This window comes from Lepidothrix coronata, unplaced genomic scaffold (genome assembly GCF_001604755.1).
Source record: "Lepidothrix coronata isolate B3197 unplaced genomic scaffold, Lepidothrix_coronata-1.0 Scaffold58, whole genome shotgun sequence".
Classification (NCBI taxonomy): domain Eukaryota; kingdom Metazoa; phylum Chordata; class Aves; order Passeriformes; family Pipridae; genus Lepidothrix; species Lepidothrix coronata.
The window spans coordinates 709104-734846 of NW_016690238.1; the positions used below are offsets into that span (position 1 = coordinate 709104).

Below are 25743 nucleotides of genomic sequence, written 5' to 3' on the forward strand. Positions count from 1 at the left end.
AAATCTGTACAGATATTAAATGTGCACATGTGGATGAAGACGTGTGAGAGAAGTTATTCTCACTTATCTACCATCATTGTATCAAAAGCTCCACAGCTGTGGGCAGTCAGATGCTCAAATCTGGCTCATTAAAGCCATCAAGGTTTGATAAAACCCAAAATAAACCTCAAACATGTGCTGTCTTTGATTCTCTGCTTTTTACTTCGGAGATGGGGTTATTTTAGTGATACTTTAATCACTTCCAAATGCTTTCTGCCACAAGTGAAAAAATATCAGTTTGGGGCTTTTCTGCATTGTTTTAGGGAGAAGCATCTGGCAGTGGATGTATCACACTACACTAGCCCATCCCACTGGCCAGACACTGGCCAAGCCTTCTGCCAGGTCCACCTCCCCCAAACCACCTGCTTTATGATGCTTTGGCAAGATGGATGGGATTTTGGAGGAGGACAACTGAGTGGGAGATGGGCATGAGGTCACAGCAAAAGTGGATGAAAACATTGCTACAGATCTCACCCTGCTAAGGGTGACCTGGGCAGAAGCCAGAATCCCAGGATGATTTGGGTTGGAAGGGATGTTAAAGATCATCCAGTTCCACGCCCTGCCATGGGCAGGGACATCTTCCACTAGAGCAGGTTACTCCAAGTCCTGTTCAACCTGGATGGTCATGCCAGGAGATGGTGGGTACCACTCCAGAGAGGGCAGGGGCATCTTAAAGTGAGTGGTCCCAGCTCCATCGTCATTTGTAGGGCTTTCCCATGGATAAGGTGACCTCAGTATGGAAATGAGATTTATGTAACCTCCTCCCACTAGTTCTGGTGACTTCCCCATGACTTTTCCCCAATTTGATGCCCAGAGAAATTCAGAGTATAAACAATTTGAGGATTGTCAGGAAGTTGAAGACAAACCTTATACAGCTTTCTGATTGTTTGTATGTTTTTTCTTTTCCTTTGACTCAAAAAACAGAGGTTACAAAGAAAGCCATTTGAAAACAGGCCAAAGGACACCAGACAGACAAAAGAGCAGCACCACATGCTAGAAAAGGTTTAGAAACTCAGCCATCACTATGATTAGTTAGTTTTGGCATGGAAAGAGAAGGCAATGCAAGAATTGAGTCTCAGAATTGTCTGAAAACCTCCTGGACTCTAATTTATACCTATATATTGATATAATAGAGATATAAGCAAGTTTGGCTACAAACTCCACACTGAAGAGCAGAAGGGCATCTGAGGAGGGAGGAGACGAGCATGACCAGTGGCCAGAGACACAGAAAGCGAAGCAGGGCTTGAAATTAGCTCTTATTTCCCAAGACTGAACAGATTTTTATCATCTCCTGGGCCAGCTCACTTTGGTTCAGCCTGAGCTTTACGCAAGATGAAAATGCAAAGATGGATTTTGGAAGCCAAAGGTCTTTGCCATCTCCCTCTTGGCATCACGAAGCCCCGCTGTCCATAAACATGCCTGGATGTGCCAGACAGACCCTGGTTCATGAGGAACATCTTCTCCTTTCCACTGCATCCAAGTGGTTTGCCAGGAAGAGCTGAAAGCTGATGTTTTGCCTCCTGCTCTTCTTGGGATTCGCTCCCAAGAAAATGATTCTTTCTGCTTGCACAGCTTCCATCCCTATGCTCCTTGTCCCAGGCTCCTCCATGATGCATCTCTCTGATTAAAAAATAATTCATGGGGCAGCTCTGGGCTTAATTCTAACTCAGCTGACATTTTCCCTGCTGAGGCTCTAATTTCATCACAAATTTCAAGCCCTCTTGTGCCCAGAAACGAATAGTAATGGCTTGTACCCGTCTGCCCCAAATTGCTTTACGCAGAGAAATGGTCTGAAAGCACAGCCAGGCCTTGCCTGCCCCAGCATGATGATGCACCATCACTTCTCTTTAATTTAATGCCTGTGAGGCTGTTCTGGGTGACTGCAAAGCCATGAATTTTGCTACACAAGAGACACGCTCTCTTGGAGCTGAAAGGGTGAACAGCTTGGAAAATGACAGAGAAGAATTATTGCCTTTTTTTGGTTGTAACGGCTCAAGAACTCAAACAAAACCAATTTGCCTTTTTTGCTGGATAATTTTTACGCCTCTGAATGTTCAGGTTTTCCTATCCATGCACCCTACAAAATGGAAAAATTCAAGCAGCAGTAAAGCGAAAATATTTTCTTGTGATATGTTAAATTCCAAATGTCCCTTTAAATGTAACTCCTGCAAAAAACCCACCTGCCATTTTAACAAGTTTTTCAACAGATTAATCACTTAATAAGTCGGGCTACTTAAAACAGTATAATAATATCTTCGACCTCAATTGCAGCTGCAAAGCAGGCACCAGGATTAGGAGAGGGACACACGTACCAGTTTTCTTCTCCACGTATCGTTTCCCAGCCTCCCTAAAAGCCACCGTGGCCCTGAAGAAGGCCCTCAGGACGGCCCAGCGGAAAACAGCCACGGGGTCAATCCCGATCATCCCGCAGATGAAGGCATTCCTGCTGCTCCGCAGCAGAGCCACGATGTCCGGCCGCATGTGGTCTGTGTTCTTCTCCCGGAAATCCTGGGAAAGGAGGAAAACGAAGGTGAGAAAAGAGGAAAATAAACAATATCCACATGATATTCTGGGTAAGAGATCTTCCACGACTATTGAGTCCTGCTTCCACCTTCCTTTTCTGCTCCCATATTAGATGGGACCATCATCTTTCTGACCATCATCTCTGATGCTTATAATGGGCATTTATCACATCAGAAACACGATTAAATCCTGAGGCTCTTTATCCCCCAGGCTCCCTGGCCACCAGAATTCCCTCTGCTAATAACTGGCATGAGTAGAAATAGGGTCAACTTTGAAATGGTTCCCGTGGGATTTCAGGAAGTACCTGTGGCAGTGGGATGCTGAGACCTGAGCTCACGTGACCTGCTTTAAAACTGGCTCCTGATGAGTAAAACATTGGGCTTTCTGCACAAACCAAGCCCAGAAAGGTCACCAGACACACAATTTCAACCTGTCATCGGGACATAGCACTAACCTAAATTCCTCCCCCAAATGCCCACGTGGAGGAGAACAGGAAGCCCCAGTCCCCACCTTCTCATTCCAGCCAAGCTTTTCACCAAACACTTCTCTCCCGACCCACATGTCTCTTCTTGAGCCAAAATCTCTCCAAAACACATCTGTGGAGCTTCCCCTTCCCCATCCCAGATTTAAATGGAAACAAATCCCAGGGAACAGCTGGGGGACAGACCTTGACTCCGTACTTCACTTTGCCGGCGTAGTGTTTGATGATGAAAGCCGGTTCCATGACCGCTGGAAACTCGATGTAGGAATTCCCTTCATGTTGACGCTTAAATTTGTCCAGCAGCGTCTGGTTTGTGGCTTGAGGAAAACTGAGTGGGAAGAATTAAACAGAAGAGAGCTGTAAACACAAGGGAAAAGCTTTTACCCCTTTTTTCTCAGCCACAAAAGGGAAAACAGAGATATCCTGAGCTTCCATTTTTGTGCCTGCTTGGGCAGAGCCTCTGAGTAAGAGCAAGGCAATCCTCCATCCTCCAGCTTCACGTAAATCTGCAGCTTGGGGGTGTATTCCACAACTTTCCCTAATTTGAAGTGTTTTAGCCCAGCACAGAATCGCTGGGACAGCATCACTCTGCTCAGTGAGACAGGAAGCAGGGCAGAAACCTCCGAGCAAATGGTGGGAGGACACTTCGTGTCCTGGGCCACAGCCATGTGGATCTGAGGTGAACTCAGCAAAACTGCCTTTCCCTGCCCCTCACATGGAGAGAACTGGCAGGAGTATCTGATAGAAGAACAATTTTGCTCCAAAGTTTCCACCCAAAGGCAGCCCCAGAGGCAAACGCTCCTCTGGGAACTTCCACCGAGATGAGCCAGGTGGATGAACCAAGGATGCACATCTGAGCTGCATCCCTGATGCCCATGAAACCCTTGGGGAAGTGCAGCCCCTAAACAGGAGTGCCCTCAGCTCATTCAGGCTTAATTTTTACAGTAAGTTGATAAATCCCTTTATACCCCACTAACAGCACCCACACAGCCTGCACTCGGCTTCTCCCTTCACTAAGCTCAGCCTCGAGAATGTTCCTGTTGTTACACTGTAAGGGACAGGGAGAAAAAGGAGGAGAGAAGCAAGAGAAACCTTCTCTCTTCCCTTTAATGGAAGAAATTCTGGAAAAACAATTTGAATGATTATTTGTAAAGGTTGTTTGCTCAGCTTGCTGGTTGTCCACCACTTGCATTACCACCTTGAAAACAAAACTAGAGACACAAATCAGCCCAGTGAGATAATCAGCACCTTTCTGGGAAGAATCACAAGAGGTAAAAATAAAGGATAAACACATTTGAAGTGAAAAACCCAATATCATTGGCAAAGCCAGCACTTTCCTACTCACTTGCTTTCCTCGTCCAGCAGATGGAGCAGCCCCGTTGGCTTCTTGCTGATAAGGTTGATGCAGCTGGAGTTGTCTATGTAGTCGATGTTGTGCCAGCTAATTCCTTCTGCTCTATATTCCTCCTAAAAAAGCCCCACAGATGACATAATGTTTGGTGCAAGCAAAAAAAAAAGGCAAAATTCAAACAGGTTTGTGGAAACTGATGCACAATTTACCAAAACAGTCGTCTCTTCTGCTGATGTGCCATCAGTGCTTCCTGTGAGGATAAGGAACTGCTGGAACAACCTAAACCACAGAGAACCACCCAGCATTTTACGATTTCAGATGCACCAGATGTTTGTTCAGATGCTGGTTGGCTGTGCAGGGATTCTTGCTTTTCTTCTTCTGGTTTGCTGTTAAATCGCAGCATGGTTTGGGTTGGAAGGGACCTTAAAGTTCATCTGTCATGGGCAGGGACACCTTCCATTATCCCAGGTTGCTCCAAGCCCTGCCCAACCTGGCCTTCAATACTTCCAGGGATGGGGCAGCCACAGCTTCTCTGGACAACCTGGGCCAGGGCCTCACCACCCTCACAAACAACAATTCCTTCCCAATATCCCATCTATCTCTGCCCTCTAGCAGTGGGAAGCCATTCCCCCTCGGTCTATCTCTCCATCCCCTGTCCAAAGTCCCTCTCCAGCTCTCCTGGAGCCCCTTTAGGCACTGGAAGGGGCTCTCAGGTCTCCCTGGAGCTTCTCTTCTCCAGGTGAACACCCCCAGCTCTCCCAGCCTGTCTCCACAGCAGAGGGGCTCCAACCCTTGGAGTAGCTCCATGGCCTCCTCTGGACTCATTCCAGCAGCTCCACATCCTTCTGCTGTTGGACTCCAGAGCTGGAGGCAGCTCTGCAGGGGGGGGTCTCACCTGAATGGGGCAGAGGGGCAGAATCCCCCACACTGTGGGATCAGCCCAGGGCACGGGAGGGGTTTTGGATGCCAGGGGCACATCAATCAAAGCATCACCCAACATATTTGCATCAATATTATTATTTAGTTGCTGGAAGAAAACTGGTACAATATATACAGTACATTCCTTTAACGGCAAGAAAAAGCAACACATCTCCTTCTCCTGATTCCATGGGCTTTGCTCTTCTGGATCTCACACTACTAATGCCTGGTGCTCTACAGGCTAATGAAAAGCCCTCCAGGTAGCCAAGGTCACCACTCCAAGACCAGCAGAACCATGACCCTTTACAGGAAAAGTGAGGATCTGTCCCTAAATTCATGTTGAGGCACAAAAAAACCCCTCAGCTTTTTTCCACCAAAATAACTCCAACTCTTGCTCTCTTGTAAAGCTCATCTCCTCCGAGACAGATTTTCAGATGGATTTCTTGAAGAACTCCTATGCAGAAATTATTTTAGGGAATCTGGATGAAAGTAGAGTTTAAAAATCATAATTTTTATCATATGCTTTTAAGGCTCGTGACTCACTGTCTAAACAGAGAGATTGGAATGTGCACCTTACTCCATGTGGTAGAAAAAGCCCTACAGAGCCAAGCTGTGTTTTTACTTCTCTACTGCAGAACATTGTGACAGCAGAATTGAAGAAGAAAAGGAAAAAACTCTTAAAATCCTAATTTGATGCATCTCTCTAACAATCCAATTAATTATATTATTGTTATCTGCCTTTATTTTTAACATGAGCAAACAACCTCAAAAACGGTCCATCCAACTCTCCTCATCCAAAATTAACATGAACTCCACAGATATTATTTTTAGAATTAAAGAGCATCAAGTGCTTTGAGACATTTCACAAGAAATTTTTCCTAAAAACTCCCTACAAGGTCCTGAATTCCGTATTGGAGACACCATCCACCCCTAAACCAACAATACAGACTCTGTGCAGGCCTAGAAGGAGGTTTTAAATTCCTTAAAGCCTTTTGGGTTCAAAATATGACTCATCCCATTACAAAAAAAAACCCTGAAAATACAGAACAACTCCACATTATGGATTTTATTTTTTAATTTAATTTTATATTCTTTTTCCTTCAGGTTCTGCAGAGCAACCAGCACACATGCACCACAACATTTTCAACTCCCTGTAAACTACAGGCACTTCAAAACCAGGTATTTGAGTAAAACTCACCACATTTTCAGCGCAAGGCAGGAAAAAAGTTCCTGCACGGGCTGCATGTTCCAGAGCTTCTCCTGAGCGATTCAGGAGAGGGATGGTGGTAATGGGAGTCGGCATCATCCGTCAACCCCCTGCCTCTGACAGCCCCTTAATTGAGTGCAGGGTCCATTAGTCCCAGCTTTGCCAGCTCAAGCCTGGCCGGGAGCAGCCGGAGAGCAATAAATTGAGGAGCTGATCCCAGAGCAGCGTTTACTTCAGTGCTCACGGGTGGCTGGGGGAGGTTACTGCACTCACCTATTTATTACTGTGACTCCTCTTTGAAATACTTCTATGGGGGCCTTCCATTTTTGTTCCCCCCCAAACCTCAAATTCTGCAGAGTTTTAAGCCTCCACGTGTCCAAACCAGGCACAAACCATCACTCTGATCTCGAAGCCTCTAGACATCCATCCATGTGGGGCAGCCGCACGTTGAAGGGGGCTCCACGCTAAAAACTTCTCCCGCTCCTCAAATCAGTGCAAAATCACCAACTGGCAATGCCAGATGTTGAGTTTCTTTAACTATACTCCAGTAAATGACCCTAAAAGACCAGTTTTCTCATCTCTACTTCTCCAGGCTCATTTTGGGCTCTTCCACAGCCTTCAGGCCAGTCATCACGTCCCTCCTGGCCTCGGTTCCTTCAGCTGCAGGATTTTGGCTAATTTTCCCTTCTTCAGCTCTTCTTTTTCCTCTGGGCTGGGTCAGAAACACTCAGTCCCAGGCCTTGGGGTTTCTTTGCTCCCTCCCTTCCATCCCCACTGCAACCTCTTGGTGTGTTGGCCAAATGTGAAGAGGGATTAAAGTCCTCATCTAAAAACCTTTTCCACAATAACTCAGACGTGTGCTCTCGTTTCAAGACAGGCGCATACACAGCAGCAGGAACCATTCCAAAGCTTAAATGGAAAAAAAATTCCCCTTATTTCTTTTTTCCTAGCATTTTTCCAGTTATTGGTTTGGTTGCCTTCAGAATCACAGCTCAGGAGATGTAACTATGGCTTTGGGATTGACCAATGTAATCCCTGGGGTGTTTCCTGGTCTCAGAACACCCTGGAGATTGTCCACATAAAGGTAGAAGCTTTAGGGTAAAATTGTATATATGTTAAACTTAATTAAATTGCAGTTATTAATACTCTATATAATTTCTACATTCATATTCTCCTGACTGTCTTCCCGCAGAATTCAGGAATTCAGGACTTTTTAAATCCTTAAAATATCCTACAAAATATTCCAATATTCCTTCACTTCTGAGTACAACAATAAAGCCTCTGTCATCCTTTGATGGATGCAGGGTCCTCGCAGAACACTGGAATATTAAGGAATTCCATCCAAACAACACGAGGTTTTCATTTGACAAGACAAAGACAACATGAAACACTTTCAGTCCATTCAAACCAAAAAACCTCTAACTGGAGGTTAATTAAAAATCAGCTTAAATTTATACTTTGACTTCAAACTAAGATATGTTCAGCGGCCAATTCAAATTTCCTATTCCTAGAAGACCATCTTTACATTTCAAATTCTTGAAATCACCACTATCTACTGAAGTTTCTAGTGCAGTAAAGTCCACAGAGCCCAGGTTTTGGCATCCTTGCTCCCAATACAAATGTGGGGATTTATTCCTCCCATCCCTGGGCAGCTGAAACCTGAGCGATGCAAGTTCCCTGGAAAGGAGAGCACTGAGCTCCCAGACTTGGCAAAAGAAATGGAGCGAAGAAGTAAAAAAAGCCACTGGGGGTTTTTTTAGAGTCCAGCAGCTCCATGTTTTCATTTAATTATTGGGTGAGATGCCACTGATTGTTCTCCAGGTGACCTGTAGAGCCATCACAAGGAGATTCGCACTTCCCAAACATTCAGAACAGCTTTGCTGCCCTGAGCTTGACGACACTGGCAGGATGTCCACGTTGGTGCATCACCAAAGGGACTCGTTCTGCCGGCGCGAGCACCGTCACTGCTCGGGGGGACCTGGGGAAGTGCTGGCCTGGGCAGTGCTGGGTTAGTGAAGCCCAGAATATGCTGAGTTCGACCCACAAGGATCATCAAATCCAACCCTTAGCCCTGCACAGGACCATCCCCAACAGTCACATCAGGTGCCCCACAGGATCATCCAAACGCTCCTTGAGCTCTGGCAGCCTTGGTGCTGTGCCCACGGCCCTGGGGAGCCTGGTCAGTGCCCAACCACACTCTGGGGGAAGAACTCTTTCCTGAGATCCAACCTAAACCTCCCCTGACACAACTTCAGGCCACTCCCTGGGGTCCTGTCCCTGGTCCCCACAAAACAGAGATCAGTGCCTGCCCCTGCTCTTCCCCTCCTGATGAAGTTGTAACTGCAGTGAGGTCTCCCCTCAGTCTCCTCCTCTCCAGACTGAACAAACCAAGTGCCCTCAGCTGCCCCTCAAGGCCCCTCCCCATCCTCGTTGCCATCCTTAGGACCCTCTCTAATGGCTTAATATCTTTCTAATATTGCAGGTGAGGCTGCCCCAGGGCAGAGCAGAGCGGGACAATCCCCTCCCTGGCCCAGCCAGCGATGCTGGGCCTGATGCCCCCCAGGACACGGTTGGCCTTCCCAGCTGCCAGGGCACTGCTGACTCATGGCCAACTTGCCCTTTCAAGGTCCCTTTCCTGGCACTGCTTCCCAGCATCTCATTCCCAGTCTGTCCACACATCTCACTCGATGGTCTCCGAGGGCTTTTCCAGCCCGAAGGACTCTGAGCCTGCGCTGTGTCCCGAGCAGAGCAGGGCTGTGGGGCCGCACTCGCTGCCAGCTCAGCAAAACTGCACAGTGTGCATTTGGCCTCTCTGACTCAGCTGCAGCTCAGGAGAGAAGGCTGGTGGTGACTTCATCTCACCTCTCTTCAGGGGAAAAGCCCCATGCACATATTTATTATATCAAGGAATTCGATCCAAACAACATGAGGTATTTACTACTTAATTATCACAACTCAATATTCAGAAAGACGTGGCTGAGCAGGGAGGTGGCTCAGGAGAACAGGCAGCATTAATCTGAGTTTTTGTTGTTCCAAAATGATGCTTTTTAGAGCTTCAAATGCACAGAGTGATCTGAATAAAACAGAATTTGCAATGCTCAAATATATTAAAAAAAATATGAAATGGAGATCCAGAGTTTGAAATGCACATGGAATATGAGTGTAAATCATTACTGAATCTCAGTATAGCTGACAGCATTACCTGCAGCATAGCAGCATGTAAAATCTGGGGTGCCAAATAAACAGAATGGGGAAGAATAGGCAACATTTTAAATATGAAAATTACAGGAACTGTAGGAAAGAGAGAGCCAAGCACTATTAAAGACAAACCCCACCTCCCCCAACCCAGAGCACGAACGCTGCTTACGGCCCACAGTACAAGGAATTGAAGATTAAAATACACATGTTGAGCAGCAGGAAAACCTTCCCAACTGGGCCACTAGGCCTGGTGGAAATTATCCTGCTAGGAACATAAAAATCCCATCATTTTAGAGTTGAATGTGTTGAGAACAAAGTCCCGTTATCTTTCCGGGAGCGTCGGCCCAGTTCTGTTATCAGGACATTATTCAGGTGCTAAGCCAAACCTAAACGCACCCTAATCCAGGCTGGGATTAAAGATTTACAGATCTTGAGTGGGAGAAACCACCCACGAGCCCAACAGAATCTTTGAGATGCTGGAAAATGTCTTTCCACATCCACACATTCTTGATTACCAATGACTCCATATCCAGTCACGGTCAACAGTGAATAAAACCAATTAAATAAAAACAAGTAAATAAAAAAAAAATCAGAGGAGAAAGCATTAAATACGATTTTTAAGCTCACACCTATCTAGAGTGTTGTGTTCCCTGGGGAACTGGGAATACTGCTCCCCAAAATCCTGTGGTAAAATTCAAAGGTGGTTGGAGCAGAGAAGAAATGAAAGAGGAAATGTGATTAAAAAAACCCCAAAACAAACCAATCCTAAGTTTCCCATCTGTCTAAAAGCACAAAACCAAGGGCTTAGAAAACTCAAATCCAAAGGTGCTGAAAATCAGTCCTGAAGATAAAGGTTTTGCCATGATCTATGAAATTTGTTGCCCTTTCATAGGATATAAAGATGAAAAATTCACCCTGCTTTAATGGGTGTAGGGCATTGGGCAGTTCAGTGCCCAGGATGCCTTATTCCATAGGATCATATAATATATATCCTATAGGAATACTGCCATTAGCTGCAGGGAGAACTGAGAAACAGCCCAAAAATGACATTTAAAACCCCAAGAGCAGCAGAAAACCCCACGAGCTCATCCCCATCCTCCTAGATAGAGCCAGCCCAGTCCCAGGACTTCATCTCCCCAAGCCTTTCCTTACCACGGCACAGGAAAACCTTGTTTACACAAGGAAAATTCCCAAGTTAAAGTGGGAAATCAACTGAAAAATCCCTTTTCCGGTGTAACTCCACGTGGGAACACTTCCCATCATGCTCCTGTCATACAAACTCGTGTAGTGCAGAGCCACACAATAAACAGCTACTTTGGGATGTCTAAATGTATATATTTGGTATAAAAACTCCCGACTAAACAGCAGGGTGTGAAATTCCTCCCTTCTTGCCTCCAACACCATCTGCTTCAGCTTCAGGCGGTGTTTGCAAAGTGAGAAACTAGGAATTAACCCCCTTCCCGATCTCTCTCCATTCCCAGCTGACTTCCCCAGCTTAAAATAATCCCCAAATATTCTTCTATCATCTAATATGTTCAAATGGGCCGTTGTTATATGAGAAATGAAAGGAGTTAAACCTTGTAAAAGCTCCTTTCTGGATATGTCTCTATACATCTGCATCCTAAAATCCATTCTGGGCGGCTTGGGAACATCGTTCACCGCTGGAAATGGCAGCAAGGTGTGGGGAAACCTGTCCACCCAGGATTCATCCATCCAGGAATGACTCCATCCCATGGAGGATTAATTGCTCGTTCAGCAACTGCAGGTTTGGCGTCATGAGCAGAATCATTTATGACAATTAAAATGGGCTTGATATGATAAATCCATGGGATAGGAGAACCTTACTATGAGGAAGTTCACGAGAAATCCATGAGATGGGAAAACATCATTATTATTAGGAAATTCCTGAATGAACAAGCCCAATGTCTGGGTCGGTGCCTATGTTGCAGACAAGGCAGATGCCTTGAGTTCCCGACATCCCTCCAGAAGATTCCAAGGCTGACAATCCAATGTTTTCATTTAGGAACAAGGATTTTTATGTTTGGTCTCAAGTAGAAAAGAAATTTAAGTAGAAAAGGAATTTATAGATGCAGTCATATACATAAAAATACACGCACACACACATATATATATACATATATATATACATATACACACACACACATATATATATACATATACACACACACACATATATATATATAACACAACACAGACACAATAAATACCGATCCATTCTCCATAAATAGAGAGCCTATAAACAGGTTCTGAAGGCACCCTCTGTCAGTGATACAGTCTGGCAGTGCAGGGGGTCTGAGCAGCCTTCCCTGGAAGCAAAGGTCCTCCCTGGGATGGTTTTCTCCTTTGAGGTGACTATTTCAGCAGCTCCTCAGCAAATGGCAGGAGAATTTGGCTTTATTTTGAGGCTGATTCTTCACCCACTGACAACCTCCCACCTGCTGTACGTAGGCAGCCTAAGATTTAATTTACTGGAATTTGGGCTGCTTTAAATCAGTAGGATCTCCTGGATCTCCTGGCCCAGGAGATCATGCCCGTGGCCATCTGCGTTGTGCCAGCTCCATCTCCGAGCTCAAATCAGCTCCCTGGGCTTCAGTGGCAACAAGAGTTCAACCAGAAATTATATTTGGCTCTCAAAATGGGGAAAATTGAGTTTTCATGGTCCAGTTGGCCACGGTCCCGTGAGCTTCCTTTGTGGGAGCATCCTTCTTCCCAACCTGCTCTTCCAACAGCCAGGAGAAGTGTGAGCTTAAAGACACTGCCTGACCTGCTGGCAGATTAATTCCTTTAATTTCTTGCTATTGAAATTAAAGAGGAAAAGAAATATCTCTACCTATGTCTATCAACACCTGGCAAGGTGCACCAGATGTAGGAAATGTGAAAGGGACCTGCACAGGGGTCCTGGTGAGCTCCAGACTGGTCTTCCAGGCTGAACATCATCTCCCCCTTCCAGTCCCACTCCAAACTTGTGTCAATTAACACACTGGCCCCCAATTCCAGTTCTGCCTCAACATGACAATTTTTGGGTGGGTTGAAATATTTTAGAAGCCTTTAGAAGTTTCTTGCTCATCTTTTTGTTAAGAAGGGAGGTCCCATTGCACAGCACTGTCCTGTGAAAATCCACCAACACAGAATCCCAGAATCCCAGACTGGTTTGGGTTGGAAGAGACTTCAAGTCCCTCTAGTTCCACCCCCTGCCATGGGCAGGGACACCTTCCACTAGCCCAGGTTGCTCCAAGCCCTGTCCAACCTGGCCTTGAACACTTCCAGGGATGGGGCAGCCACAGCTTCTCTGGCCAACCTGGGCCAGGGCCTCACCACCCTCACAGACAACAATTCCTTCCCAATATCCCGACTAATCCTGTCCTCTGGCAGGGTGAAGGCATTCCCCCCTGGCCTGGCACTCCAGGCCCTTTTTGTACCATTAATAAATAAAACTGGCATCCCTGGCATAGCCTATGCAAATACTCAGTCAATATATCTGAGCAGGAACGATGATAACAGAAAACATCATCTAACTGGAAGAAGCTGAGGAACAGTTCAGAGAAGAGAGAAAAGAGCTCATGGGATGATGGTGACCTGGAAGAGGGATAATGGCACCTGGAACAAGGCACTTTTCCTAATCTGCCAGGGCCATTGAAGGTCTTAACGCTCTCAAGTCTGACCTTGGAGAACACGTGTGAAGTGACATTTCCCCTCTCTCCACACAAATCAACACTGGAAAGCAAAAAACCAGCAGAAGATTGGGGTGGCATCCTCAACAGATGCCAAAAAATAACTTCTCTGGGACATTAAATGACACAGAAGCAAGTTCAGGTAAAGGCAAGGAAGGAATTGCTCATGGATGAGTCCCTGAGCACAGATCAAGGAGCAATGAGTAAGGTCTCACGAAGTTTTTGTAACCCAAAATGTTCATTTAAACCAGCAAATCTCTGGCTGGATTTTATTTCACAGGAGGCACCGAGTCATACGAGAAATAAGAGGTTAAATCTGAGTAATTCATTGGACACTCCTTAACAAAAGAGAACCAAAGGGACAATTTAAGGACTTTATCAGCGCCACAAACTGTCAACACTCAGTGGCATCAGAGAATAAATACTGCCAGCCTCACCTGTTCCAGTTTGAAGATGTGCTGGTTGAAGTAGTGCTGCAGGCGCTCGTTGGCAAAGTTGATGCAGAATTGTTCAAAACTGTTGTTTTCATAGTCTTCAAACCCAAAAATATCAAGGACTCCAATGGATAAAGTCTGAAAGGAAAACAAGAGTGAGGATTAGAACAAAAGCGCATAAAGTCAGTGGATTGTTCGTAGGGAGCACATAATCCAAAGAATACAGACAGAATTAAACTGAGTTAATAGCAGGAATTTTCCTGGAATCGTTGATATGGTGCCATCTGGAAGAATTCACCCAATCAGAGACACAACGTGTAACTTTAGACATCTGGACAGATGGACTTGTTCTAAGACAAAAGTCCTTTGAGAGGTGGGTTTTTTTTTTAATTTATAGACAAATTGCCATCTTTGAAGAAACCTGAATCCAGTTCCAAGTTATTCTCTTGGATTTAAGACAACATTGATCTTTTGCGGGGAAAAATGGAGAGAGGATTGGTAAACAAACACTTGCAGCATGAAGACAGCCCACCAAAACAGCCTTCCAAGGTGAAAAGTGTCCAAGCAAATCCACTCCAGCTGCAAACCTTGGGAAGAAACTCCTACCAGCACCCACAGTTTTGGGATGAGGGGGATGGAGAGGCCCCTCTGTGTTCCCCTTAGTTCATAGGCAAGAGAGTTGTGAAGAGATAACCATCCAGTGTTTGGGGTTTTCTTACCCACTGGCACTATGATCCCTCACAGCCTCTCAGGCCAACTTCTAGTAGTTCACCAGGGGAAAGGCTTTTTCTTTCACTAGATCCATATTCCATAACAGAAATTGCAGGACTTGGTGAGGTACAGATCTAAATGGGCTTTTTCCCATCACTTTGATGATTTTGTGAACCTCAGCCATATCCTACCCCAGCCTTTTCTCCAAGCTGAAGAGTCAAAGCCTGTTTGGTCTCTCTTCTCTCCTACAACGACCTCCTGAGATGCTCCTCAAGACGTGGGTGCACCAAGGTTTCCTGTGTTGGCAAAACAAGGCCAACATTGCTGTGGATTCACAGCTTGCTTTGCATCCTCCTGGCCCCTTCCTCTCTCCCAAACCAATCCTGCTCCCCTTCAGGCAAGGGGAAGCCGTGGACCCCTAGCCAGGTATATGTTGGCCCACAAGCAAGTAAAACCTGCCCCTTCCCAGTTTAGACTATCCTTCCTACTCTTCTTGGGAGTAGAATTGTGGATCTTTCTCCTTCATGTAGGTGTTGGTTATTATAAAATTGAGCCTTCTGCCCACCAGGTGGATTTGGCAAAGCCAGAGCAAGAGGGACATGGGGATGTGACAGCAGATAAACCTCACCCACACAGGGGGAAAAACAAGCTCAAGGCGGTACAATTTCTGCTGCAGCTTCCAAGCCTGTACATGACTTCTGTTAAACATCTAATTAATAACAACTAGTTACAAATAAAACTGTCCACCCAGCAAGCCTGTTGTCATCAGAGACAGGTGAAGAGTCTGAAGGACACGTGCACAGAGAGCTCCACCAGCAGCTTCTTAGTGCACCACGCCCTGAGGTCCAACTTCACTCACACACAGGCTCCATTCACCCATCACAATTAGCTAAATAAAATTAATGAGAGAGGTAAAAGCATTAGTAAAAGAGCCAAAGCTCAAGTAGGGAGGAGAAACTCCCTCTCTCCTCTGTACCTCAGAAGAACCCGAGAGCTGCCAGCAGCCCCAGCTTTCAACTGACTGGCATTATCTGCACTCCGGATTTTGTAAGACTTCCTTCCTGAGACCAGCTTAACTCCACTGCCAGGAATGTAAACCAGACTATCCACAAGTCTCTCTACGCTACGTCCGTTTTCAACAGATCACATCACTTGGGAGGAAAATATTCCTTCTGTGCCCAACTCCTGCCCAGGGAACCACCTCTGGCTGAACTGGTACAGTGACCACAGGCAGAGTGGTCACAGCTCGTGAGCTGGAGCTTAGTGTGACACGGACTTGGGCTGCTGGAACAAGTGAAAACACAAGGAAAAAGGCGTTTAAGCACAAGGATAAGGCTCTAACCCATTTTCCCAAGAGTTATTTGGCTACTTTATCCTTCGGCCTTCCTCCCTCTCCCAGGGCCAGGCAGACTCTGCCTCTTGCCCGTGCCATGCCAGGGATGAAGGACCTTGGCCAGCTTCCCAGAGTTTGCATCACTTGGAGAAAGGCCCATGAGAAACAGCCGTTTGACCAGAGGATGGGAATTGGGAACCACCAGAGCAAGGACTGAACCTGGCAGAGGAACTTGCTCCCATTCGCTGCTTCCCGAGGGTTGATCCTTCTCCTGCTCGTCCCAACGAACCCTTTTGTTCCCAGACATTCATTAACTGACAGCCTAACGAGCAGAAAGCTTCTGCCTCATCTTTGTTTTAACAACATTTCAGGGAGAATTCTCCTTAAACTCTCTGCATAATCAGCAGCTCCTACTTTATCCGTATTATACATGGAAAAAGTGACGATGGAAACAGGACAAAGTGACTTTTTCTCATCTCGATCCTTTGCATTGTCCCTGTGTAAACAAATCCCAACCCCAGCCACCCCACCCCTGAAACCCCCCCTAGATAAAAGTCTCTATTCCATCACATAAAACCAAGACTTAGAAGATGAAACACTCACATTCCAGAATCCTTACAATTTCCCAACACCAGCTTTCCCAAGCATGGGGCTGATGTTCTGTGGGAGTAGTTAAGGCTCTGTCACGAGTGAAGACTTTGAGCTGAACAAGGTTTTTAAGCTCCCACAGACTTGATTTCATATGAAATAACTGAGCACCAAAAAACCTTTCCCTTTTTTTCCAGTTCTGGTTCATTTATTGCATTGAAACTGCTACCAAATATATTTTAATGTGGGTGTGGAAATCCATTTATCAAGTGAAACATATAGAGTAAAAAACAGCTATTTTCGTTATAAAAGAATCCTATTAAAATATTATATTTTAAAGCTTTTTTATAATTTTTTGCAGACATCCACAATTAAACATGCCCAGAACTATAAAAATAATCTGCATTTAACAAAATCCCTGAAGGTACCAAACAAGGTGAGGGTGGTTCATTCTGCCCTGGTTGTCACACAGAGCAAACCAGCATTTTTCTCACCTCACTGTTTGTGTGACTCCCAAACCACCCCAGAATACAAAGTCTCTGACCTTGTGAAGGGGTTTTTGCAGAGTTTCATGCCAGACAAATCCTGGCAGACTCTGCTGAGAATCAGGGCATTTGTTGTGGAGTTTCCAAAAGAAACAGGTCAGTGGATGGCACTTGGTAAAGCTTTTCAAATTGAGAAATTTGGAATTTGTGGCTATTTTTCTGCTTTCTGGTCCAAAAAATCTCATGGTACCTTGGCAGAAAGGGTTATATCAGTTTTTCCATGATAAAGCAGCAGAAATCTGCCAGTATAGAGCCAATTCTTGCAGCAAGGTGCAAAAAAATTATTTCCATTGATGTCTGAGTAAATGACATTATTTTGTTAAACAGCCTGTTAAAACCCTGTGATCTGAGTAGTTTTAAGACTAAATTTGCAGCCCAATATTTAAAGAAAAGAATCAAAGGAGTTTTCTTTACAAATCTTCTAATTCTTGAGTTCCAAACCCACCCTTTGAGCAGGAGCCACGAGGAAATCACTCGAAGATGAAACAGAATTTAGACCTCCATTTGCCAAGTCTAGTTTACGTGTTAACGTTGTTTCTTTATCAAAACTAACATTTCAAACTCAAAAGTGTGGCTGCATTAATTAGCATATCAAATCTACAGCAAAATTACTGCGATTAAAAGCGTATTTTTATAAGCAGTTTTAAAATCTGGGCAAACCCCGGTCAAGGAGCCTTTCTGCTTGAGATGATAAAAAAAAAAAGGCCTCCTGCTTCACTAAAACTGGCCCAGTCAGGACATTGGAACCCAGCACGAGTTTTAAGGGCTTTTGGCAGAGCTCCGGAAGCTCCGTGCTTCCCAATTCCCAAAATGCCAATAAATAGTGAATGTTGGAGTTGATTTATGGAGCCCCAAATGCACATTGGTGATGTCACCCCACCATGGAGGTGTGTTTTGGCAATCACAAAGAGGTTTGTTTCAAATACAGGGGAAAAAAAAAAATCTCATTTCTTACTATTTTTAAATTTTTTTTATCTCTTTGAAATTGTAAAATTTCTTTGTTTTAAAATATTCCAAAGCCGATACTGGAAAAAATCTCCCCCAAAACCCAAAACAACCCCAAAACCCATCACCACTAAATCTAAAAGGACAACTCCAACCTGCATCACCCCAATACACACAATGACTTTGATATAAAGTGAGAGGCAGTGATTTGCTACAAATTTGGAAGTTGGACCCCAAAATTAACGAACTGATGCACATTAAACACATCGTGTGTTCAGCAATTTTTCCTCTGTTTCAGGTCAAATCACCAAGAATTAATTAGTTGATTAAATTTAAATGACTTTTCTTCATGGCCATGAATTCTTCATGAAACCAACCATGAATTTTCTTCATGGCCATTAATTTTAATGAACTTTCTTCATGAATTCAACCATGAATTTTCTTCATAGCCGTTAATTTTAATGACTTTTCTTCACGGCCATGAATTCTTCATGAATCCAACCATGAATTTTCTTCATAGCCATTACTTTTAATGACTTCTCTTCATGGTCATGAATTCTTCATGAACCCAACCATGAATTTTTCGCCATGGCCATTAATTTTAATTTTCTTTGTGACCATGAGTTTCACTGTCATCCCCACGTAGGCAGCACGTCACCCAAAAACGGCAGCAGGGTGATTTAGGAAGAAATTAAGACACTTCACAAGAACCAAATGGGAAAAGCTTAAACAAACCCCTTGGAAATGCCTTTTGATCCACCACAATCTCCACTTTATCATCGTTTGGAGCAACGAGATGGACTTCTAACAATTCCTAACCTGATTTATGGAAGGGGAATTCAATAAGAGACTCTCCGAGGCTGAGTGATCTCATCCTCCAGAGGAGGAAAAGGCTCTGACCTCATTAATAAAGGTCAAATTTCAGACAGTTTGTAGGGGATCATGAGAACATAAAAGAAGCTGAAAGTGAGGGAGAGAAGACCCAAGGAAAAGGGAGTCAAAGTGAAGCCGACCCACAGCTGCCATTACCATGAACTATCAAATAACTTATTCCCAACTCTGCTCAGGAATAATATGCTACAAATCCTGTCAGCAAGCAAGATAAGCCAAATCCCACTGTGTTTTCCCAAAATAATTCACTGTACATTTAATTAAATTTGGATATCAAAGGTCTGATTTACATCTCCCAAATACTTGCTTGAAAATAGGGAAGAGCAATGGCCGAGTGTTTATTTTTTTCTACCCAGCTTCATCTTTTGATCTTCTCTGTACTGCTGACATCAAATAAACACACACTGGGATCTGAAAATTGTCTCCATTCCCATTGTCCCACTCAAATCAAAATTTACACTCACAAAGATAAACTTTCATGTTAATTTTTCTCATCAACTTCTCCCATACACACTCTGAATTCAATGGTTTTGAGCCTTACTTTACCTCCGTATAACATGGTTTTCATCTAAGAGAGTCCTCTGCCTAAAATCCATCATCTGACACCTTCTGAACCTTCCCAACCTGCAGGATTATTTCAAAACATCCCTTGAAAGTCAGAGGAATAACAGTGGCAAGTGTGGGCTGGGATCAATCCCGGACATTTGCTGCAGGGTGAGTCACATCTTGTCCACCCACTGCCCACTCAGGAGTTGCTGAGGTACAAGGTTGTGTTTTTCTTTCAGAAATAAGAGATTTGGTGTGTTTACAAGATTTTTTGAGGAAGCTGGTAGGTGCCAGCACGTAGATGTCATCCAAGTCCTACTCCCAGGGTTTGGAGATGCCACTGCTCCAAGTCCATCTCCCAACCTCATGACCACACACGGGAGGTTAAGAATCTCTATCCTCAGCTGGGGCTTCTCCAAGCACGAGCTGAAAAGGATTTCAAGAGAGTTGTGAAGTGGTAGGAAAGCCCAAATTAATGGGCACTGGCTCCATCCCTCCAGGGTGGTGACTGTTGGTTGGTGTCTCAGCCGCAGGGCCAGGGATGTCCTCGGTCTGGCAGCCACGTTATTCCTTGAGGGCAAAGAAGCAGCTATTCCAGGCCCTGCCCATGCCAGGGAGAGATGACTCCTCCCTCTATGCTGGAAGGACTCAAGGCAGGGGCTAAAACAAGGGTCAAGGAGGTGACGTGGTGGAACCACTGGAGGGAAAATCGGCTGGTCAATGTTTAACGAAGCTGCTCCGTGCAAGGCACATAAACCTCTCCTTCATCCTCTGCCCAGGAAATGGAGAGGATTGGGCATTTTCCTGATTTCTGGGGAAGAGGAGGGGCAGGCACTTAGCTCTGCTCTGTGGGGACCAGTGACAGGACCCAAGGGAATGGCCTGAAGTTGTGTTAGGGCAGGGTTAGGTTGGATCTCAGGAAAAGGTTCTGCCCCCACAGGGTGGTCGGGCACTGAACAGGCTCCCCAGGGGAAGCGGGCACAGCACCAAGGCTGCCAGAGCTCAAGGAGCATTTGGATGATCCTCTGGGGCACCTGGTGTGACTGTTGGGGATGGTCCTGTGCAGGGCCAGGGGTTGGACTGGATGATTCCTGTGGGTCCCTTCCAACTCAGCAGAATCAGTGTTCACAGAGCACTCTGAAGATAAACAGAACCACAGTCCTGCCTGAGGAGCAGACATTTCCTGGGATTTTGTGCACTGCCTTCCTGCTTCAGAAAACCTGGCACGAGTACAGCCCAGGATGGCCTGGCTGGATCTTGGCATGTTCCTGCAGCTCTGGGTGCTGGGTGTGTGCCAGTGGGGTTGGATCTACTCTGGCACAAGGGCAACACCGCTCCTGGCACTTGCTGCCTGACCTGGATCTTACAGCTACACCACGTGATGTGGGGCAAAAAAATGGGTCAGAAACCTGGGAACTGGGAATTCATGAGATGATACAGGGAGATGGGCAAGGGGAAGGTGGTTACGCTCCACGGGAGTCTTGGCTGCAGGAAGCAGAGGGTTAATGTGCACTGGCAGTGCTGGAAAACAGCAGGAATTTGGGCTGTTCTGGCTCTTACCTGCTGAGATTTGAGTTTGGGAACCAAAGTTTAATGGCCCATAAACACCCACCATGGTGCCCTGCCCTCACAGACGTGCTGACTAAGCAGGCAAGAGTGTCCTAGTCTGCTTTTGTATTTAAAAATTAATTTAAATAAATTTAAATAATAAGTTTAAAAAATAATTGGATTGGTAATAAAAAATTAATTAGCATTTAAGATGCATTTCCTTATCAAAACAAATCTACCTTTCCTGCTTCACTGAATATACAAACAGTGTGGTGTTTTTTTTTTCCTGATAGCCCAGACAAAACCTGTGATGACTTGGAGAAAAAAATCAGGAAAGAATACAACATTTTTGGTAAAATATTAAACAGAGGGAGACGCAACAACGTGCAGTCAGAAGACTCACTGGGTGTTATCACTTTAACAACCTCTTCTTGTCAGAAAAGCAGAGAACCAAATTTTACAGGCATGGATTTATTTCCAGGCCTTCATTAGGCTCCACAAGGATTTCTGGGGAGTTAAATAAAGGGGTGACTGCGCTGGAAGCCTCTGCAACTCCGCTCCTATGGCACAATCCACACGGAGTGTTAGTGTCCAGCACAACAATCCCCCTTTTTGGCAGCTGTGGCTTTAGTTTGGATGCACAACCACCCCTCAAAAAACATGTCCAGGATTCCCAAGCCAAGGGTAGTTGGGAGCTGCAAGCACATGTGTGCACAGACACATCCATACCCCTGGGAATTTTGGGGCCAGTGTCCCCCCGGCATGATGGATGGAAGGTTTGGGAGAGCATGTCCTGGGTGCTGGCATCCAGCCCCTGCTATCACAGGAAACCTCCTGCCATCCTTCCATCAATTCCTTGGGAAGGTGGTACAGCACCGCACCGGCTTCACTTTTCTCATCCAGACCTTTTTTTCTCCATAATTTCAGTTTTCTACTCCTTATAGATGTGCCACCTACAGACACCACAGCTCCTTCACCACTTCTCGTATTTTTATGAAGCAATTTCATCACAACACCCCACGTTAGCAAGAATTCCCCTTTTCCCCTCAATTACAGACAGTCCTCCAGTTTAACACACAAGGAGGAAAATTAGTTGCCATCACTCCTGGAGGGCGTGGGGGAACAGCTTGTTGTTGCTACAACAAAATCTCTTCCCTGGTTGCTTTGAGGACATAATATTTGAGGGGCTTCACCCTCCTCAGCTCAGCAAACACCACTTAAAATAACAATGTCCTCATTTATTAACCAAGGAAAAGTTAACTTGATGTTAAGCAGGTGCTGTCAGAGCTCGAGTCATGTTTCACCTATTTTAAAACCACAAGAGCAGAGCCCAGAGAGCTGCTGGGACGTTACCTTGGTGCTCTCCTCCATGTCCTTGGAGTTGAGGAGCGCGTGGTTGATCCGGAACACGATCCAGTCGAACAGGGCGCTGTACAACGACTTGGCCATGGAGTTCCTCACAGTCACAGCCTGAGGGGGAAAAGAAGAAAAGGTCATTGCAAAAGATTCCTGCTCTGCTCTTAAAATGGCTTTTCCTTCTCAAGCTCCCATGCCCAATGTTTCTATTTCTCCCTTGCCAAAGCTTTTGTTCGCTGTTTTGTTTTACACCGCGTGTGCCAACAGGAGCTGGGTGCAATCCCAGGGCTGGGAGACGTGGCCCTGACTTTGGCTTGGCTTCTTTAGGTACATTCAAGGGGATGATACACAAGATCATACCATAAATCCCAACACTGGTGGCAAAAGGAAAGAAAATAAATATATATTCTGTGGTGACCAGTGACAGGACCCAAGGATCCTGAAGTTGTGCCAGGGGAGGTTTAGGTTGGATCTCAGGAGAAAGTTCTTCCCCCAGAGGGTGGTTGGGCACTGAACAGGCTCCCCAGGGCAGTGGGCACAGCACCAAGGCTGCCAGAGCTCAAGGAGTGTTTGGATGATCCTCTGGGGCACAGGATGTGACTCTAGGGGAAGGTCCTGTTGGACTGGATGATCCTTGTGGGTCCCTTCCAGCTCAGCATATTCTGGGATTCCGTGATATACATAAAATGTATAAGATATATATAATAACTTCACCAAGCTCCTTGAAAAGTTCCCTGGAGGAGAGGGAAAGAGGAGGGTTGATATTGCACAGCAACAACAGTAAGTGATGGGAAAGCGTCCACCAGGCCAGGCAGTGCCTGGTACCAGCAGAAGGGTCACAAAGGGGGAGGCTAAAATCCCTCTAGGAAATCTGACTGTTCCTGAAAACTTGAAGTTTTCCAGGTCCTGCCAACAGGAGCTACAAATCACAGGGAGCAGGTTCACTGCTCCTCCAGCAGCTCTCCCAGAAAAAGGAATAACATCCCCACCACGGTGCTCCCAGCCACGATCAAAGAGATTTCACTTGATGGGATGAAAGCCAAGATCAAAGGAAGGTCCTTGGGCTTTGGGAAAGGCACCTCCAGACAGAACCAGAAAGCAATCCATATTTAAAGATTATCTTTGTTCTTTCTGCTTCTGATTCTTCTCTGGTTTAAATGATTACCCTGAGTAGAGCCTTGGTACATATTAATCCCCTAAAAACTTAGGGTACCATGACTGTTAGATTTTGGTTTGTTTTTGCCACTGTGGAAGAATAAAAAAGGAAACAGTAGGTTCACACATAATTATTTCAATTAAAGCCTGAACTGTAACAAATCACTGCTTGTCACACATTGCCTTGAAATCCTTCTCACCAACCCTCCCTTCGAGGAACATCAGCTGAGTGGCCTCATTTCACTGACCCCAAACGACACCATAAAGCTCATGTAGCATCATTTATCTTCTATCAGCTTATTCCCACCTCTTTTTCCCTGGATTTTTGGAGGTGGCATCATTTAGTGTGACCACAAGCTGTTCTGTCAACGTTTTCTCTTAACATGCAATGAACCCAGTGTGTGGTCTCCATTTCTCTCCCCCTACAGCTGGAACAGGAACAGGGAGTGACACAGTCCATACCAGGGGAGGTTTAGATTGGATATTAGGGATAATTAGGAACCCAAAACCATAATCAACAACCCACATCTCAAATTTTTCAACCGCTGCTTTTTGAAGCAATGGGTGAATGGAAGAGCTGAGAGGAAACTCCTGACAAAGCAACGTATGGAGAATCCAGGGTGGGTGGAGCTCACCTACACATGGATCTCATTGGCAAACCTGCTGGCTCTTAATAAGCCAATTTCTTTTCTCTGTTGTATTGACAAATCCAGATAATTCCTGGGCTGGGATGCTCGTGTTGAGGGAGCTTCCCAGTCTGACCATTCCCGAGACTCACTGGCAGTCACCCCCCAACATTCCTCAGCACTGGGGCCCTGCAGGCTCAACACTGTCCTCTCAGGCACATCCTGGGGTTGTTGGGGTGTCCTGCGCAGGGCCAGGGTTGAACTTGATGATCCTTGTGGGTTCCTTCCAACTCTGGGATTCTGGGAAAATTTATTCCCAGAAAGGGTTGTCAGGCATTGGAAGGGGCTGCCCAGGGCAGTGGTGGAGTCCTCATCCCTGGACTAAATGATCTAAAGTTGTCGTGATCGGCATCAGATTCAGGCCACCTTAAAAATAGATCAACCTCTGGAAACATCTTCTGCCAAAAGGAACACAGGGAAGACAGACTTAAGAATTAAAATGTCTCTTTGAAGTGTTTTGGAACAAGGACTCACAGTTCCAGCAGCGACAGCCTGTGTTTTACAGGCGGGAGAAGATATAATCTCAGAACCCCAAATCTGCTCAAATTAAAAGCCTCCGTAAAACACATTTGTACGTGTTCAGTAGATTCATAAGAATTGAGATTACAAAGTCACTAAACACAGGAGCACATCCTCTGCCTGCTGCTGCCCCCACAGCATCCCCCAGCCCCAATCCAGGGCAGCATTCCCTGCTCCTGCCATCCTGAACTCAGCTGAGGTTTGAAACTCTGACTTAAGGTCTGGTTTTGCTGGAATCTTTCAAAATATTTGGCGGTACCCAGAAAATCCAGGGAAAGAAGAAGGGTTAAAATCTTCACCAAGCTTATACATGTAAAACTACAAGATATTGAGGGGCTGGAGTGTGTCCAGGGAAGGGAACGGGGCTGGGGAAGGGTCTCGAGCACCTGGAGTGGCTGAGGGAGCTGGGGGGGCTCAGCCTGGAGAAAAGGAGGTTCAGGGGGGACCTTCTCTTTCTCTCCAACTCCCTGACAGGAGGGGGAAGCCGGGGAGGGTGTCAGGCTCTGCTCCCAGGGAACAAGAGACAGGATGAAAGGAAATGGCCTCGAGTTGAGCCAGGGGAGGTTTAGGTTGGATTTTAGGGAAAATTTTTTCATGGAAAGGATGGTCAGGCATTGGAACAGGGTGCCCAGGGCAGTGATGGAGTCCCTATCCCTGGAGGGATTTAAAAGCCCTGTGGATGTGGCACCTGGGGACATGGGTCAGTGGTGGCCTTGGCAGGGCTGCGGCAATGGTTGGAGTCAATGATCTTAGAGGTCTTTCAAAACTAAAAGATTCCATGATTCCAAGACACCCAGCTAACCTTTGACAGCCATTTTCACATGATCTGCTGGAATATAAAGTTCCCTCGTGATCCTTATTGGATTCAGTGTTTAGTGTGCTGACTAACCCAGCACACAAGCAAGAGCAATAGTTCAAATCTGAGTACAAAACTAAAATACTTGTAAATTTTTCATACTAGGGAGAATAAATAAAGCCTGGAGAATAGAGGATGGGTGGGAACAAATGCTGAAGGGCTTGGAAAGGCAAAGAGCACATAATTACAGCAATATCCCATAGCCTGCATGCCCCAGGTAG

General features: G+C 45.6%; 1 protein-coding gene across 6 annotated transcripts in view; it reads right to left on the reverse strand.

Moving 5' to 3' along the window:
- Nucleotides 1–25743, reverse strand: part of MYO9A (myosin IXA) — a 146096-nt gene that overhangs the window by 45341 nt on the left and 75012 nt on the right. For all 6 annotated transcript variants that reach the window (XM_017816970.1, XM_017816973.1, XM_017816975.1 and 3 more), the window contains 5 exons: nt 22304–22420; nt 13847–13981; nt 4389–4510; nt 3230–3371; nt 2352–2547 (listed from right to left, as the gene is read on the reverse strand). In XM_017816970.1, coding sequence (XP_017672459.1) covers nt 2352–2547; nt 3230–3371; nt 4389–4510; nt 13847–13981; nt 22304–22420 — 712 coding nt within the window. The remainder of the gene's footprint in view (nt 1–2351; nt 2548–3229; nt 3372–4388; nt 4511–13846; nt 13982–22303; nt 22421–25743) is intronic.